This window comes from Pristiophorus japonicus, chromosome 21, assembly GCF_044704955.1.
Source record: "Pristiophorus japonicus isolate sPriJap1 chromosome 21, sPriJap1.hap1, whole genome shotgun sequence".
NCBI lineage: Eukaryota > Metazoa > Chordata > Chondrichthyes > Pristiophoridae > Pristiophorus > Pristiophorus japonicus.
The window spans coordinates 90,953,219-90,969,087 of NC_091997.1; the positions used below are offsets into that span (position 1 = coordinate 90,953,219).

The 15,869-nt window shown below is 58.0% G+C and overlaps 1 protein-coding gene across 7 annotated transcripts in view; it reads left to right on the forward strand.

Moving 5' to 3' along the window:
- LOC139234174 (talin-2) overlaps positions 1 to 15,869 on the forward strand; it is a 379,178-nt gene that overhangs the window by 156,292 nt on the left and 207,017 nt on the right. For all 7 annotated transcript variants that reach the window (XM_070865210.1, XM_070865207.1, XM_070865213.1 and 4 more), the window contains exons 5-9: positions 6,982 to 7,111; positions 8,545 to 8,697; positions 9,729 to 9,871; positions 12,567 to 12,694; positions 14,349 to 14,412. In XM_070865210.1, coding sequence (XP_070721311.1) covers positions 6,982 to 7,111; positions 8,545 to 8,697; positions 9,729 to 9,871; positions 12,567 to 12,694; positions 14,349 to 14,412 — 618 coding nt within the window. The remainder of the gene's footprint in view (positions 1 to 6,981; positions 7,112 to 8,544; positions 8,698 to 9,728; positions 9,872 to 12,566; positions 12,695 to 14,348; positions 14,413 to 15,869) is intronic.

The following is a 15,869-nucleotide window of genomic DNA, read 5'->3' on the forward strand; positions in this document are numbered from 1 at the left end:
CGAGACTGAAGGTTAAGGGTGGACGCAGATGATTAGTCGATGGAACTTAATGTTTTCTGTGCTTCTTCGCTCATTCAGATGAAACTTGTTACAAGGGGACTTGTGATACTAAGACTATTTCCAATGGTGCAGAGAAGACTGAGATTTCATAGAGATTTCTAAATGTTTCGACAGATTGAATAAGCTAAGACTATCTCCTGTGGTTGGTGAGTCAGTGATGAGGGGCCCCTCGTGTTTCCCCTCGTGGGGGCATCTAGAGCTAGGGGACACAGTCTCAGACTAAAGGGTCGCCCATTTAGAACTGAGATGAGGAGAAATTTCTTCTCTCAGAGGGTTGTAAATCTGTGGAATTCTCTGCCCCAAAGAGCTGTGGGTCATTGAATATATTTAAGGCGGAGATAGACAGATTTTTGAGCGATAAGGGAGTAAAGGGTTATGGGGAGCAGGCAGGGAAGTGGAGCTGAGTCCATGATCAGATAAATCTTATTACATGGCAGAGCAGGCTCGAGGGGCCGTATGGCCTACTCCTGCTCCTATTTCTTATGTTCTTATGACTTGTGATACTAAGACTATTTTCAATGGTGCAGAGAAGACTGAGATTTAATGGGAATTTTTCAAAATGATAAATGTTTTGATAGATTGAATAGGCTAAGATTCTCTCCTGTGGTTGGTGAGTCAAAGACAAAAGGTCATGAATTTAAAACGGTCAGTAACAGAGTGCGGAGAGAAGTTTGGAGTGAGTTCTTCAGAGGATTGTTGGATCACGGAAGGCTCTGTCACAGGCTGTGGTTGAGGCACAGATCATTGCACCATTTCATGGAAAATTGCATCAACATTTGAAAGAGAGGAAGGTGCAGGGTCATGAGGAGAGCGCGGGGAGTGAGGTTAGCTTGGGATTTCTCTTGCAAAGAGCCGGCACGAACATGATGGGTCGAGTGTCCTCCTCCTATGCTCTACAGCACGTGTGGGATTGAAGCATCGTCTGTAATGTTAGCTTGCTGCCCGCTTGGGCTACTGGGGCCAGCGGGTTGGGAGTTTTATCTCCGGGGTGTTGCACTTGTTGAATGGCTCGCGTCGGGATGCTGAGGGGAGGCTGAGGGGGCGGGCTGAGGGAGGGAGTGGAGGCTGAGGAAGTGAGGTGGGTTGAGGGAGCAGGGTGGGCTGAGGGAGCGAGGGGAGGGAGTCGGCTGAGGGGGGCAGAGCTGAGCGGAGCGGGGCTGAGGGAGCGGGGTTGAGGGGGCGGGGGGATGGAGCGGGCTGAGGGAGACGAGCAGTGACTGAGGGAGGGGAGCGGTGAATGAGGGAGGGGGTGCTGAGGGAGGGAGCAGTGACTGAGGGAGGGAGCAGTGAATGAGGGAGGGAAGCGGGGCTGAGGGAAGGGGTGCTGAGGGAGGTAGCAGTGGCTGAGGGAGGGAGCGGTGACTGAGGGAGGGAGCGGGCTGAGGGAGTAGTGACTGAGGGAGGGAGCGGGCTGAGGGAGTAGTGACTGAGGGCGGGGGTGCTGAGGGAGCAGTGACTGAGGGAGCGGTGACTGAGGGAGGGGAGCAGTGACTGAGAGAGTGGAGCAGTGACTGAGGGAGTGGAGCGGTGACTGAGGGAGGGGAGCAGTGACTGAGGGAGTGGAGCGGTGACTGAGAGAGGGGAGCGGTGAATGAGGGAGGGGAGCAGTGACTGAGAGAGTGGAGCAGTGACTGAGGGAGTGGAGCGGTGACTGAGGGAGGGGAGCAGTGACTGAGGGAGTGGAGCAGTGACTGAGGGAGTGGAGCGGTGCCTGAGAGAGGGGAGCGGTGAATGAGGGAGGGGAGCAGTGACTGAGAGAGTGGAGCAGTGACTGAGGGAGTGGAGCGGTGACTGAGGGAGGGGAGCAGTGACTGAGGGAGTGGAGCAGTGACTGAGGGAGTGGAGCGGTGACTGAGGGAGGGGAGCAGTGACTGAGGGAGTGGAGCAGTGGCTGAGAGAGTGGAGCAGTGACTGAGGGAGTGGAGCAGTGACTGAGGGAGGGGAGCAGTGACTGAGGGAGTGGAGCAGTGACTGAGGGAGGGGAGCAGTGGCTGAGAGAGTGGAGCAGTGACTGAGGGAGTGGAGCAGTGACTGAGGGAGGGGAGCAGTGACTGAGGGAGGGGAGCGGTGACTGAGGGAGGGGAGCAGTGGCTGAGAGAGTGGAGCAGTGACTGAGGGAGTGGAGCAGTGACTGAGGGAGGGGAGCAGTGACTGAGGGAGGGGAGCGGTGACTGAGGGAGGGAGCGGTGACTGAGGGAGGGAGCGGTGACTGAGGGAGTGGAGCAGTGACTGAGGGAGTGGAGCAGTGACTGAGGGAGGGGAGCAGTGGCTGAGAGAGTGGAGCAGTGACTGAGGGAGTGGAGCAGTGACTGAGGGAGGGGAGCAGTGGCTGAGGGAGGGGAGCAGTGACTGAGGGAGGGGAGCAGTGGTGAGGGAGGGGAGCGGTGACTGAGGGAGGGAGCGGTGACTGAGGGAGGGAGCGGTGACTGAGGGAGGGAGCGGTGACTGAGGGAGTGGAGTGGTGAATGAGGGAGGGAGCAGTGACTGAGGGAGGGGAGTGGTGAATGAGGGAGGGAGAAGTGACTGAGGGAGGAGGGAGCAGTGACTGAGGGAGGGAGCGGTGACTGAGGGAGGGGAGCGGGAATGAGGGAGGGGAGCTGGAATGAGGGAGGGGAGCGGTGAATGAGGGAGGGGAGCAGTGACTGAGGGAGTGGAGCGGTGACTGAGGGAGGGGAGCAGTGACTGAGGTAGGGAGCAGTGACTGAGGGAGGAGGGAGCAGTGACTGAGGAAGGGAGCGGTGACTGAGGGAGGGGAGCGGGAATGAGGGAGGGGAGCGGTGAATGAGGGAGGGAGCAGTGACTGAGGGAGTGGAGCGGTGACTGAGGGAGGGGAGCAGTGACTGAGGGAGTGGAGCGGTGACTGAGGGAGGGGAGCAGTGACTGAGGGAGTGGAGCGGTGACTGAGGGAGGGAGCGGTGAAATGAGGGAGGGGAGCGGTGAATGAGGGAGGGGAGCAGTGAATGAGGGAGGGGAGCGGTGACTGAGGGAGGGGAGCGGTGAATGAGGGAGGGGAGCGGTGACTGAGGGAGGGGAGCGGTGAATGAGGGAGGGGAGCAGTGACTGAGGGAGGGAGCGGTGACTGAGGGAGGGAGCGGTGACTGAGGGAGGGAGCGGTGACTGAGGGAGGGAGCGGTGACTGAGGGAGGGGAGCAGTGACTGAGGGAGGGAGCGGTGACTGAGGGAGGGAGCGGGCTGAGGGAGTAGTGACTGAGGGCGGGGTGCTGAGGGAGCAGTGACTGAGGGAGCGGTGACTGAGGGAGAGGAGCAGTGACTGAGGGAGGGGAGCAGTGACTGAGGGAGGGGAGCAGTGAATGAGGGAGGGGAGCAGTGAATGAGGGAGGGGAGCAGTGACTGAGGGAGGGGAGCAGTGAATGAGGGAGGGGAGCGGTGAATGAGGGAGGGGAGCAGTGAATGAGGGAGGGGAGCGGTGAATGAGGGAGGGGAGCGGTGAATGAGGGAGGGGAGCAGTGACTGAGGGAGGGGAGCGGTGAATGAGGGAGGGGAGCGGTGACTGAGGGAGGAGGCAGTGACTGAGGGAGGGGAGCGGTGACTGAGGGAGGGAGCGGTGAATGAGGGAGGGGAGCGATGACTGAGGGAGGGAGCGGTGACTGAGGGAGGGAGCGGTGACTGAGGGAGAGAGTGGTGACTGAGGGAGGGAGCGGTGAATGAGGGAGGGAGCGGTGAATGAGGGAGGGGAGCGGTGACTGAGGGAGGGGAGCGGTGACTGAGGGAGGGAGCGGTGACTGAGGGAGGAGGCAGTGACTGAGGGAGGGAGCGGTGACTGAGGGAGGGAGCGGTGACTGAGGGAGGGAGCGGTGAATGAGGGAGGGGAGCGGTGACTGAGGGAGGGGAGCGGTGACTGAGGGAGGGAGCGGTGACTGAGGGAGGGAGTGGTGACTGAGGGAGGGAGCGGGCTGAGGGAGTAGTGACTGAGGGCGGGGTGCTGAGGGAGCGGTGACTGAGGGAGGGGAGCAGTGACTGAGCGAGGGGAGCAGTGAATGAGGGAGGGGAGCAGTGACTGAGGGAGCGGTGACTGAGGGAGGGGAGCAGTGACTGAGGGAGGGGAGCAGTGACTGAGCGAGGGGAGCGGTGACTGAGGGAGGGGAGCGGTGACTGAGGGAGGGGAGCAGTGACTGAGCGAGGGGAGCAGTGACTGAGGGAGGGGAGCGGTGACTGAGGGAGGGGAGCGGTGACTGAGGGAGGGGAGCGGTGACTGAGGGAGGGGAGCAGTGACTGAGCGAGGGGAGCGGTGACTGAGGGAGGGGAGCGGTGACTGAGCGAGGGGAGCAGTGACTGAGCGAGGGGAGCGGTGACTGAGGGAGCGGTGACTGAGGGAGGGGAGCGGTGACTGAGGGAGGGGAGCGGGAATGAGGGAGGGGAGCGGTGAATGAGGGAGGGAGCAGTGACTGAGGGAGTGGAGCGGTGACTGAGGGAGGGGAGCAGTGACTGAGGGAGTGGAGCGGTGACTGAGGGAGGGGAGCAGTGACTGAGGGAGTGGAGCGGTGACTGAGGGAGGGAGCAGTGAAATGAGGGAGGGGAGCGGTGAATGAGGGAGGGGAGCAGTGAATGAGGGAGGGGAGCAGTGACTGAGGGAGGGAGCGGTGACTGAGGGAGGGAGCGGTGACTGAGGGAGGGAGCGGTGACTGAGGGAGGGAGCGGTGACTGAGGGAGGGGAGCAGTGACTGAGGGAGGGAGCGGTGACTGAGGGAGGGAGCGGGCTGAGGGAGTAGTGACTGAGGGCGGGGTGCTGAGGGAGCAGTGACTGAGGGAGCGGTGACTGAGGGAGAGGAGCAGTGACTGAGGGAGGGGAGCAGTGACTGAGGGAGGGGAGCAGTGAATGAGGGAGGGGAGCAGTGAATGAGGGAGGGGAGCAGTGACTGAGGGAGGGGAGCAGTGAATGAGGGAGGGGAGCGGTGAATGAGGGAGGGGAGCAGTGAATGAGGGAGGGGAGCGGTGAATGAGGGAGGGGAGCGGTGAATGAGGGAGGGGAGCAGTGACTGAGGGAGGGGAGCGGTGAATGAGGGAGGGGAGCGGTGACTGAGGGAGGAGGCAGTGACTGAGGGAGGGGAGCGGTGACTGAGGGAGGGAGCGGTGAATGAGGGAGGGGAGCGATGACTGAGGGAGGGAGCGGTGACTGAGGGAGGGAGCGGTGACTGAGGGAGAGAGTGGTGACTGAGGGAGGGAGCGGTGAATGAGGGAGGGAGCGGTGAATGAGGGAGGGGAGCGGTGACTGAGGGAGGGGAGCGGTGACTGAGGGAGGGAGCGGTGACTGAGGGAGGAGGCAGTGACTGAGGGAGGGAGCGGTGACTGAGGGAGGGAGCGGTGACTGAGGGAGGGAGCGGTGAATGAGGGAGGGGAGCGGTGACTGAGGGAGGGGAGCGGTGACTGAGGGAGGGAGCGGTGACTGAGGGAGGGAGTGGTGACTGAGGGAGGGAGCGGGCTGAGGGAGTAGTGACTGAGGGCGGGGTGCTGAGGGAGCGGTGACTGAGGGAGGGGAGCAGTGACTGAGCGAGGGGAGCAGTGAATGAGGGAGGGGAGCAGTGACTGAGGGAGCGGTGACTGAGGGAGGGGAGCAGTGACTGAGGGAGGGGAGCAGTGACTGAGCGAGGGGAGCGGTGACTGAGGGAGGGGAGCGGTGACTGAGGGAGGGGAGCAGTGACTGAGCGAGGGGAGCAGTGACTGAGGGAGGGGAGCGGTGACTGAGGGAGGGGAGCGGTGACTGAGGGAGGGGAGCGGTGACTGAGGGAGGGGAGCAGTGACTGAGCGAGGGGAGCGGTGACTGAGGGAGGGGAGCGGTGACTGAGCGAGGGGAGCAGTGACTGAGCGAGGGGAGCGGTGACTGAGGGAGGGGAGTGGTGACTGAGGGAGGGGAGCGGTGACTGAGGGAGGGGAGCAGTGACTGAGGGAGGGAGCGGGCTGAGGGAGTAGTGACTGAGGGCGGGGTGCTGAGGGAGCGGTGACTGAGGGAGGGGAGCAGTGACTGAGCGAGGGGAGCGGTGACTGAGGGAGGGGAGCGGTGACTGAGGGAGGGGAGCAGTGACTGAGGGAGGGGAGCGGTGACTGAGGGAGCGGTGACTGAGGGAGGGGAGCAGTGACTGAGCGAGGGGAGCAGTGAATGAGAGAGGGGAGCAGTGACTGAGGGAGGGGAGCGGTGACTGAGGGAGGGGAGCGGTGACTGAGGGAGGGGAGCGGTGACTGAGGGAGGGGAGCAGTGACTGAGGGAGGGGAGCGGTGACTGAGGGAGGGGAGCGGTGACTGAGGGAGGGGAGCAGTGACTGAGGGAGGGGAGCGGTGACTGAGGGAGGGGAGCGGTGACTGAGGGAGGGGAGCAGTGACTGAGGGAGGGGAGCGGTGACTGAGGGAGGGGAGCAGTGACTGAGGGAGGGGAGCGGTGACTGAGGGAGGGGAGCAGTGACTGAGGGAGGGGAGCGGTGACTGAGGGAGCGGTGACTGAGGGAGAGGAGCGGTGACTGAGGGAGGGGAGCGGTGACTGAGGGAGGGGAGCAGTGACTGAGGGAGGGGAGCGGTGACTGAGGGAGGGGAGCGGTGACTGAGGGAGGGGAGCAGTGACTGAGGGAGGGGAGCAGTGACTGAGCGAGGGAGCAGTGACTGAGGGAGGGAGCGGGCTGAGGGAGTAGTGACTGAGGGCGGGGTGCTGAAGGAGCGGTGACTGAGGGAGCAGTGACTGAGGGAGGGAGCGGGCTGAGGGAGTAGTGACTGAGGGAGCAGTGACTGAGGGAGGGAGCGGGCTGAGGGAGTAGTGACTGAGGGAGCAGTGACTGAGGGAGCGGTGACTGAGGGAGGGAGCGGTGACTGAGGGAGGGAGTGGGCTCCAGGCCACAGTGCACACAGTCTGAGGAAGAGAGCAGCTCCATGGACTGAATGGCGGTGGTCAGTTAACATGTCGTGTTCCCCGCTCAGGACATTCTGGAGTACAAGAAGAAGCAGCGACCACAGAAAGTGCGGATGTTGGACGGGGCGGTGAAGACGGTGATGATTGATGATTCCAAAACTGTTGGCGAACTGCTGGTTCCGATCTGCAGCAGGATAGGTTGGTATTGTCCTGCGGCTTATCCCGGTCTCCAGGCCGCGTTACAGACCGCCCATGGTCCGTGGGACTGCTCCGATTGGGTTGCAGTTGGTTTTGCTTACTTTATGAGCTGGACAATGATAAGGTCCGTATTTCCGATCCAGTATGTCGTGTCAGTGGGGCATCCATGTCCCTGGTTTTTTACTTTCCACGAACACGCTGGACATTGACAGGGTCAGCGGGACCAGTCAGAAGCTGATGTTGGAAGCCAGTCGGAGAGAGACAGGTTAGTAGGTCAGTCAGCTGACGTGGAGAGAAGCGAGGGTCGGAGAGTTCAACACCTCCGCCCTCGAACCCCTGTCACACAATCTCCGGGACCCCACCCTACACCATGGCTCTCCCCTCGGACCGCTGTGTGTCTCGAGCTTGTTCGGTACCGCCACAGTTCGGCCGTTTCACAGTAATGAGAAAGAAATAACATGCATTTATATAGCGCCTATCACGCCCTCCTGATGTCCCAAAGCACTTTACAGCCAATGAAGTACTTTTGGAGTGTAGTCACTGTTGTAATGTGGGAAACGCAGCAGCCAATTTGCACAGCAAGCTCCCTCAAATAATAGTGTGATAATGACCAGACCATCTGTTGTTTGACGGATAAATATTGGCCCAGGACACCGGGGATAACTCCTCTGCTCTTCTTCGAATAGTGCCGCGGGATCTTTTACATCCACCTGAGAGAGCAGACGGGGCCTCGATTTAACGTCTCACCCAAAAAATGGTGCCTCCGACAGTGCAGCACTCCCTCAATTCTGCCCCTCCGATAGTGCAGTGCTCCCTCAGTACTGCCCCTCCGACAGTGCAGCGCTCCCTCAGTACTGCCCCTCTGACAGTGCAGCACTCCCTCAGTACTGCCCCTCCGACAGTGCGGCGCTCCTTCCGTACTGCCCCTCCGACAGTGCGGCGCTCCCTCAGTACTGCCCCTCCGACAGTGCGGCGCTCCCTCAGTACTGCCCCTCCGACAGTGCGGCACTCCCTCAGTACTGCCCCTCCGACAGTGCGGCGCTCCCTCAGTACTGCCCCTCCGACAGTGCGGCGCTCCCTCAGTACTGCCCCTCCGACAGTGCGGCGCTCCTTCCGTACTGCCCCTCCGACAGTGCGGCGCTCCCTCAGTACTGCCCCTCCGACAGTGCGGCGCTCCTTCCGTACTGCCCCTCCGACAGTGCGGCGCTCCCTCAGTACTGCCCCTCCGACAGTGTGGCACTCCCTCAGTACTCCAAGATTTATGTGCTCAAGTTCCTGGAGTGGGACTTGAACCCACACCCTTCTGACTCGGAGGCGAGTGTACCACCGTGTCGCCTGCTATCTGGTGCCTGAGGTCAATGCGCGAGCGCTGTCTCGGTCAGCCTGACTTTCCGTTGCCCAGCAAGCGCTGACTTTGCTGTTCTTGATTTCAGGCATCACGAATTACGAAGAATATTCTTTGATCCAAGACATCGTTGAAGAGAAGAAAGAAGATGGAACTGCCACGCTGAAGAAAGATCGAACGCTGTTGCGGGATGAGCGAAAGATGGAGAAGTTGAAAGCGAAACTCCACACGGATGACGACTGTAAGGCCTGCGTTAGTTTATGATGGAGACAGTCAGTAGGGTTCTTGCAATCAAGCTGCACTTAGCTGTTGTGATCAATAATTGGGTCAGGATTAAACTTTAAGTATAAATAATAAAGATGTTGAAGCAAAATATTTACTCAGGAAATATTCTCATAGAACAAAATACCTAAATCCCAGAGTTCCTTATGATTTAAAAATCACATTGGGATTATCCTTGGTGACAGAGTGATATTTTCAGGAGATGTGCATTGTAGCTTGGTGTGTGGTGATTGTATCGCACGCACAAGTCGTGTCCCGCACGCTGGTTTTCTGCAAACTCCAGAAATTGAACTGCTCTTTCGTCAAAGAACAGGTACAATGGGCCGAATGGCCTCCTTCGGGGAATCTATGTAATCAGTCTCCCATTCGTGGAAAAGTCACAGTCAGAAGCAGTGAACTACCATTCATAAGAACATAAGAAATAGGAGCAGGAGTAGGCCAGAAGGCCCCTCGAGCCTGCTCCGCCATTTAATAAGATCATGGCTGATCTGATCATGGACTCAGGTCCATTTCCCTGCCCGCTCCCCGTAACCCCTTATGCTTTATCGGTTAAGAAACTGTCTAACTCTGTCTTAAATATATTCAATGTCCCAGCTTCCACAGCTCTCTGAGGCAGCGAATTCCACAGATTTACAACCCTCTGAGAGAAGAAATTTCTCCTCATCTCAGTTTTAAATGGGTGGCCCCTTGTTCTAAGATCATGCCCTCTAGTTCTAGTCTCCCCCATCAGTGGAAACATCCTCTCTGCATCCACCTTGTCAAGCCCCCCCATAATCTTATACGTTTCGATAAGATCACCTCTCATTCTTCTGAATTCTGTGCTGTGTGAGCTCCTGGCAGCTGCAGTGAGATGCTGGATGTGAAGTTACCGATGTCCTTGTGCACAGGGTGTGATCTCGAGGTGGAGTGACTGGGACTCGATGGACAGGGTGGGTGGGGGATGAGTCCCGATGACTGCGGATGTTGGCTGATGTTTCTGTCTCCCGACAGTGAACTGGTTGGACCACAGTCGGACGTTCCGAGAACAAGGAGTTGACGAGAATGAAACGTTGCTGCTGAGGCGCAAGTTTTTCTACTCGGACCAGAATGTTGACTCCCGGGACCCAGTGCAGCTGAACCTGCTGTATGTACAGGTACAGGACTCCTGTCTGCGATTGGCTGCTAAATGTACAGGTACAGGATTCCTGTCCGTGATTGGCTGCTGTATGTACAGGTACAGGACTCGTGTCTGCGATTGGCTGCTGTATGTACAGGTAAAAGACTCCTGTCTGCGATTGGCTGCTGTATTGTACAGGTACAGGATTCCTGTCCGCGATTGGCTGCTGTATTGTACAGGTACAGGATTCCTGTCTGTGATTGGCTGCTGTATGTACAGGTACAAGACTCCTGTCTGTGATTGGCTGCTAAATGTACAGGTACAGGATTCCTGTCCGTGATTGGCTGCTGTATGTACAGGTACAGGACTCCTGTCCGCGATTGGCTGCAGTCCCATCGTGGGGGTGGGGGAGGAGCAGTGCTGAGCTCGACGGGTGAAACGGTGATTGGGGCGATTCCTGCCAACGGGTGCATGGCCCAGAAATCGGAGCGTATGGTGGGCCATTTTACAGGCCGTGTGAGGGCACCCAAGGATCCAATATGGCGGGCGGTGCGCACTGACCCATTCAGTGCCGTGGGACCGCCCCACCGGGACTGTTTCCCGCCTCCCCCCGGCCGGTTCAGACACGAGCCAATATCTTAACCTCAACACCACCTCGGAGGAATTAGAATTTCCCAGTGCATACTACGAAAAATAACATTTAAGTAAAACAAATTGAAAATAGTCTCCTTTTTAAATCAGAATGTTTTCCTTTGTTAAGCTCCCACTGAGCGTTATAGGCGTAAAGCCCCTGTCTGGATTGTGCACACGCGTACACACACGCCTCTCTCTCTCACTCTCACTCTCTCTCTCTCTCTCACTCTCACTCTCACTCTCACTCTCACTCTCTCTCTCTCTCACTCTCTCACACTCTCACACACTCACACACTCACACACTCTCACTCTCTCACTCTCACTCTCACTCTCTCTCACACTCTCTCTCTCTCACTCTCACTCTCTCTCTCTCACACACTCTCACACTCTCACTCGCTCTCTCTCTCTCTCTCTCTCTCTCTCTCACTCTCTCACTCTCACACACACTCTCACATGCCCACACACACACACATGCCTGGTTTAAGTGATTTTCAGGACCTACGGTTGTAGATACAGATCTGTTTGTTTCACCCTGTTTCTGTTCCAGGTGAGAGGCCGTGATGCTGGGGGCAGTGGTGGTGGGGGTCTCTCCTCAGCCAAGACCCCAAAGATTAGTGCCTTTTATGACTACCGGACGTCTCAAAGCACTTTACAGCCACTGAATTACTTTTGGAGTGTAGTCTTGAGAGTAATGGACTTGTCATGATCGATGTCTGCCTTAAAAAATAAATAACATGTCAGGATTTCCAGCCATAACAGTGGAATGGAGAGACAACACATTATTCTGAAGACATGGAACATAGGAACATAAGAAATAGGAGCAGGAGTCGGCCATACAGCCCCTCGAGCCTGCTCCGCCATTTAATAAGATCATGGTTGATCTGATCATGGACTCAGCTCCACTAACCCTGCCCACTCCCCATAACCCCTTATCCCCTTATTGTTTAAGAAACTGTCTCTTTGTCTTAAATATATTCGATGTCCCAGCTTCCACAGCTCTCTCAGGCAGCAAATTCCACAGATTTACAACCCTCTGAGAGAAGAAGTTTCTCCTCATCTCAGTTTTAAATGGGCAGCCCCTTATTCTAAGATCATGCCCTCTAGTTCTAGTCTCCCCCATCAGTGGAAACATCCTCTCTGCATCCACCTTGTTAAGCCCCCTCATAATCTTATACGTTTCGATAAGATCACCTCTCATTCTTCTGAATTCCAATGAATTCCACTCAAATCTCACTAGGAATGGTGCGGGAGGGAATGACTGGAGTGGAACGAAATAGGGAAACCGGACTGGGAATTAACTTAAAATAAAGAAAGAGTTGCATTTCTATAGTGCCTTTCACAACCTAGGGATGTCCCAAAGCACTTTACGGCCAATAAAGTACTTTATGCACTGTTGCAATGTGGGAAACGCGACAGCCAATTTGCGCACAGCAAGCTCCCACAAACAACAATATGATAATGACCAGATAATCTATTTTTATTATGGTGATTGAATATTGGCCAGGACACCGCGGATAACTTCAAAATAGTGCCATGGGATCTTTTACATCCACCAAGAGGGCAGACAGGGCCTCGTCCAAAAGACAGCATCTCCGACAGTGCAGCATTCTGTCAGTCAGTCTGGATTTATTTGCTCAGGTCTCTGGAGTGGGGCTTGAACCCACAACCCTCTGACTCTGAGGCGAGAGTGCTGCCCACTGAGCCACGGCTGACGTGCTGGTGTTGGACGCTGGGTTTCTCCGACATTGCAACAAGCAAGGACTGAATGGCAATGCCCCAGAGGAGGCATACCCACTCTCACTTGTGGCGAGCTCTACGACTGACTGGCTGACTATTGTGGGATGTCGGCCGATTGAGTCAGGCCTTAATCTCACCCCCAGTTACCGGTCACCCCCAGCCTTCCATCGGAGGCACCTCTCCCCACCTGCACTGTGTGGTAGCTGCCCTGGTTACATTAGTGTAGGGGGCCGAATGAGCCCAAGATACTGGCTCCCGGTCACAGGACGGAAGGAGACGATGCATGTGTGTGCATGTGTGTGTTTCTGTAACTCAGTGTGCGGTGTGTGTTTGACGGCACTGTGCGTTCTTGCTGTTTGAAGGCCCGGGATGATATTCTCAATGGATCGCACCCAGTGTCCTTCGAGAAGGCCTGTGAGTTCGGCGGCATTCAGGCCCACATCCAGTTCGGGCCCCACGTCGAGCACAAGCACAAGCCCGGCTTCCTCGAGTAAGTTCCCCTGCAACTGGTGGGGTTCTGCATGGGGGGTGGCGGGGGGAATGTGTGACTGGGGCGGGGGGTGGGGTTGCGGTGTGGGACTGGGGGGGATGTGGGGAGGGTGTGACTGGGGGAGGTGGGGGCGGGGCTGTGACTGGGGGAGGTGGGGGCGGGGCTGTGACTGGGAGGTGGGGGCGGGGCTGTGACTGGGGGAGGTGGGGGCGGGGCTGTGACTAGGGGAGGTGGGGGCGGGGCTGTGACTGGGGGAGGTGGGGGCGGGGCTGTGACTTGGTGGGGGGGTTGTGACTGGGGGAGTTGGGGGGCTGTGACTAGGGGAGGTGGGGGCGGGGCTGTGACTGGGGGAGATGGGGGCAGGGCTGTGACTTGGGGGTGGGGGGGCTGTGACTGGGGGAGGTGGGGGGGGCTGTGACTGGGGGAGGTGGGGGGGGCTGTGACTGGGGGAGGTGAGGGCGGGGCTGTGATTGGGGGAGATGGGGGCAGGGCTGTGACTTGGGGGTGGGGGGGCTGTGACTGGGGGAGGTGGGGGGGCTGTGACTGGGGGAGGTGGGGGGGGCTGTGACTGGGGGAGGTGGGGGCGGGGCTGTGACTTGGGGGTGGGGGTGGTTGTGACTGGGGGGGGCTGTGACTGGGGGAGGTGGGGGCGGGTCTGTGACTGGGGGAGGTGGGGGCGGGGCTGTGACTTGGGGGTGGGGGGGGCTATGTCTGGGGGAGGTGGGGGCGGGGCTGTGACTTGGGGGTGGGGGGGCTGTGACTGGGGGAGGTGGGGGGGGCTGTGACTGGGGGAGGTGAGGGCGGGGCTGTGACTTGGGGGTGGGGGGGGCTGTGACTGGGGGAGGTGAGGGCGGGGCTGTGACTGGGGGAGGTGAGGGCGGGGCTGTGACTGGGGGAGGTGGGGGCGGGTCTGTGACTTGGGGGTGGGGGGGGCGGGGCTGTGACTTGGGGGTGGGGGGGCTGTGACTGGGGGAGGTGAGGGCGGGGCTGTGATTGGGGGTGTTTTGGGCTGTGACTGGGGGAGGTGAGGGCGGGGCTGTGACTGGGGGAGGTGGGGGCGGGGCTGTGATTGGGGGTGGGGGGGGGGCTGTGACTGGGGGAGGTGGGGGCGGGTCTGTGACTTGGGGGTGGGGGGGGCTGTGACTGGGGGAGGTGGGGGTGGGGCTGTGACTTGGGGGTGTGGGGGGCTATGTCTGGGGGAGGTGGGGGCGGGGCTGTGATTGGGGGTGGGGGGGCTGTGACTTGGGGGTGGGGTGGGCTATGTCTGGGGGAGGTGGGGGCGGGGCTGTGATTGGGGGTGGGGGGGCTGTGACTGGGGGAGGTGGGGGGGGGCTGTGACTGGGGGAGGTGAGGGCGGGGCTATGATTGGGGGTGGGGGGGCTGTGACTGGGGGAGGTGGGGGGTGGCTGTGACTGGGGGAGGTGGGGGCGGGTCTGTGACTTGGGGGTGGGGGGGGGGCTGTGACTGGGGGAGGTGGGGGCGGGTCTGTGACTTGGGGGTGGGGGGGGGCTGTGACTGGGGGAGGTGGGGGCGGGGCTGTGATTGGGGGTGGGGGGGCTGTGACTGGGGGAGGTGGGGGCGGGGCTGTGACTTGGGGGTGGGGGGGGGGCTGTGACTGGGGGCGTGGCTCTAACACTCTCCATCTTACACCCAGCCTGAAGGAGTTCCTGCCCAAGGAATACATTAAGCAGAGGAATGCAGAAAAGCGGGTCTTTCAGGTACTGAATCTGCTTTGTTTCCACCGGCCCCCACTGTATAAAGCAGCTCATTGGCCCAAGTTTCACATTCACTAAAAAGCAAACCATCAAAAAATAATTGAGGCTTATTCGGTGTGTCTGAAACTTCCCGGGCTCCTGTGCTCGCTGACCTACACTGACGCCCACTCCTGCAATGGCTCGATTTTAAAATTCTCTCCATGATTTCAAATCCCTCCATGGCCTCGCCCCTCCCTATCTCTGCAATCTCCTCCAGCCCTACAACCCTTCGAGATCTCTGCGCTCCTCCAATTCTGCCCTCTTGCACATCGTCCACTTCCTTTGCTCAACCATCAGTGGCCGTGCCTTTCGCTGTTTGGGCCCTAAACCTCTCCGTCTCTCTACCTCTTCTCCTTTAAGTCGCTCGTTAAAAGCTACCTCTATGACCAAGCTTTTGGTCACTTAAGTTATTATTTAAACGGAGAAAGATTGCAAAGTGCTGCAGTACAGCGGGACCTGGGGGTACTTGTACATGAAACACAAAAGTATAGCGTGCAGGTACAGCAAGTGATCAGGAAGGCCAATGGAATCTTGGCCTTTATTGCAAAGGGGATGGAGTATAAAAGCAGAGAAGTCTTGCTGCAGTTATACGGGGTATTAGTGAGGCCACACCTGGAATACTGAGTGCAGTTTTGGTTTCCATATTTACAAAAGGATATACTTGCTTTGGAGGCAGTTCAGAGAAGGTTCACGAGGCTGATGAGGGGGTTGACTTATGAGGAAAGGTTTAGGTTGGGCCTCTACTCATTGAAGTTCAGAAGAATGAGAGGTGATCTTATCGAAACGTATAAGATTATGAGGGGGCTTGACAAGGTGGATGCAGAGAGGATGTTTCCACCGATGGGGGAGACTAGAACTAGAGGGCATGATCTTAGAATAAAGGGCCACCCATTTAAAACAGAGATGAGGAGAAATTTCTTCTCAGAGGGTTGTAGATCTGTGGAATTCGCTGCCTCAGAGAGCTGTGGAAGCTGGGACATTGAATATATTTAAGACAGAAATAGAGAGTTTCTTAAACGATAAGGGAATAAGGGGTTATGGGGAGCGGGCGGGGAAGTGGAGCTGAGTCCATGATCAGATCAGCCATGATCTTATTAAATAGCAGCAGGCTCGAGGGGCTGTATGGCCTACTCCTGCTCCTATTTCTTATGTTCTTATTAACCCAATATCTACCTGTGGTACACTTTGTTTGATGATTGCTCCTTTGAGGGGCTTTGGGACGATTTACTACATTAAAGGACTAATATAAATGTAAGTTATTGTAGATAGCAGTTGTCGTCATGCTACAGGCATTCAGCGAAGACAAGATGTAGAAATGGAGCTCCTCACTGTAGGAACATGTGCGAGGGTCCCGCACGGAGAGTGGGGAACATACAGGAGGGAGAGAGGGGGCAGAGGGAAGGGGGAACTACAGGAGGGAG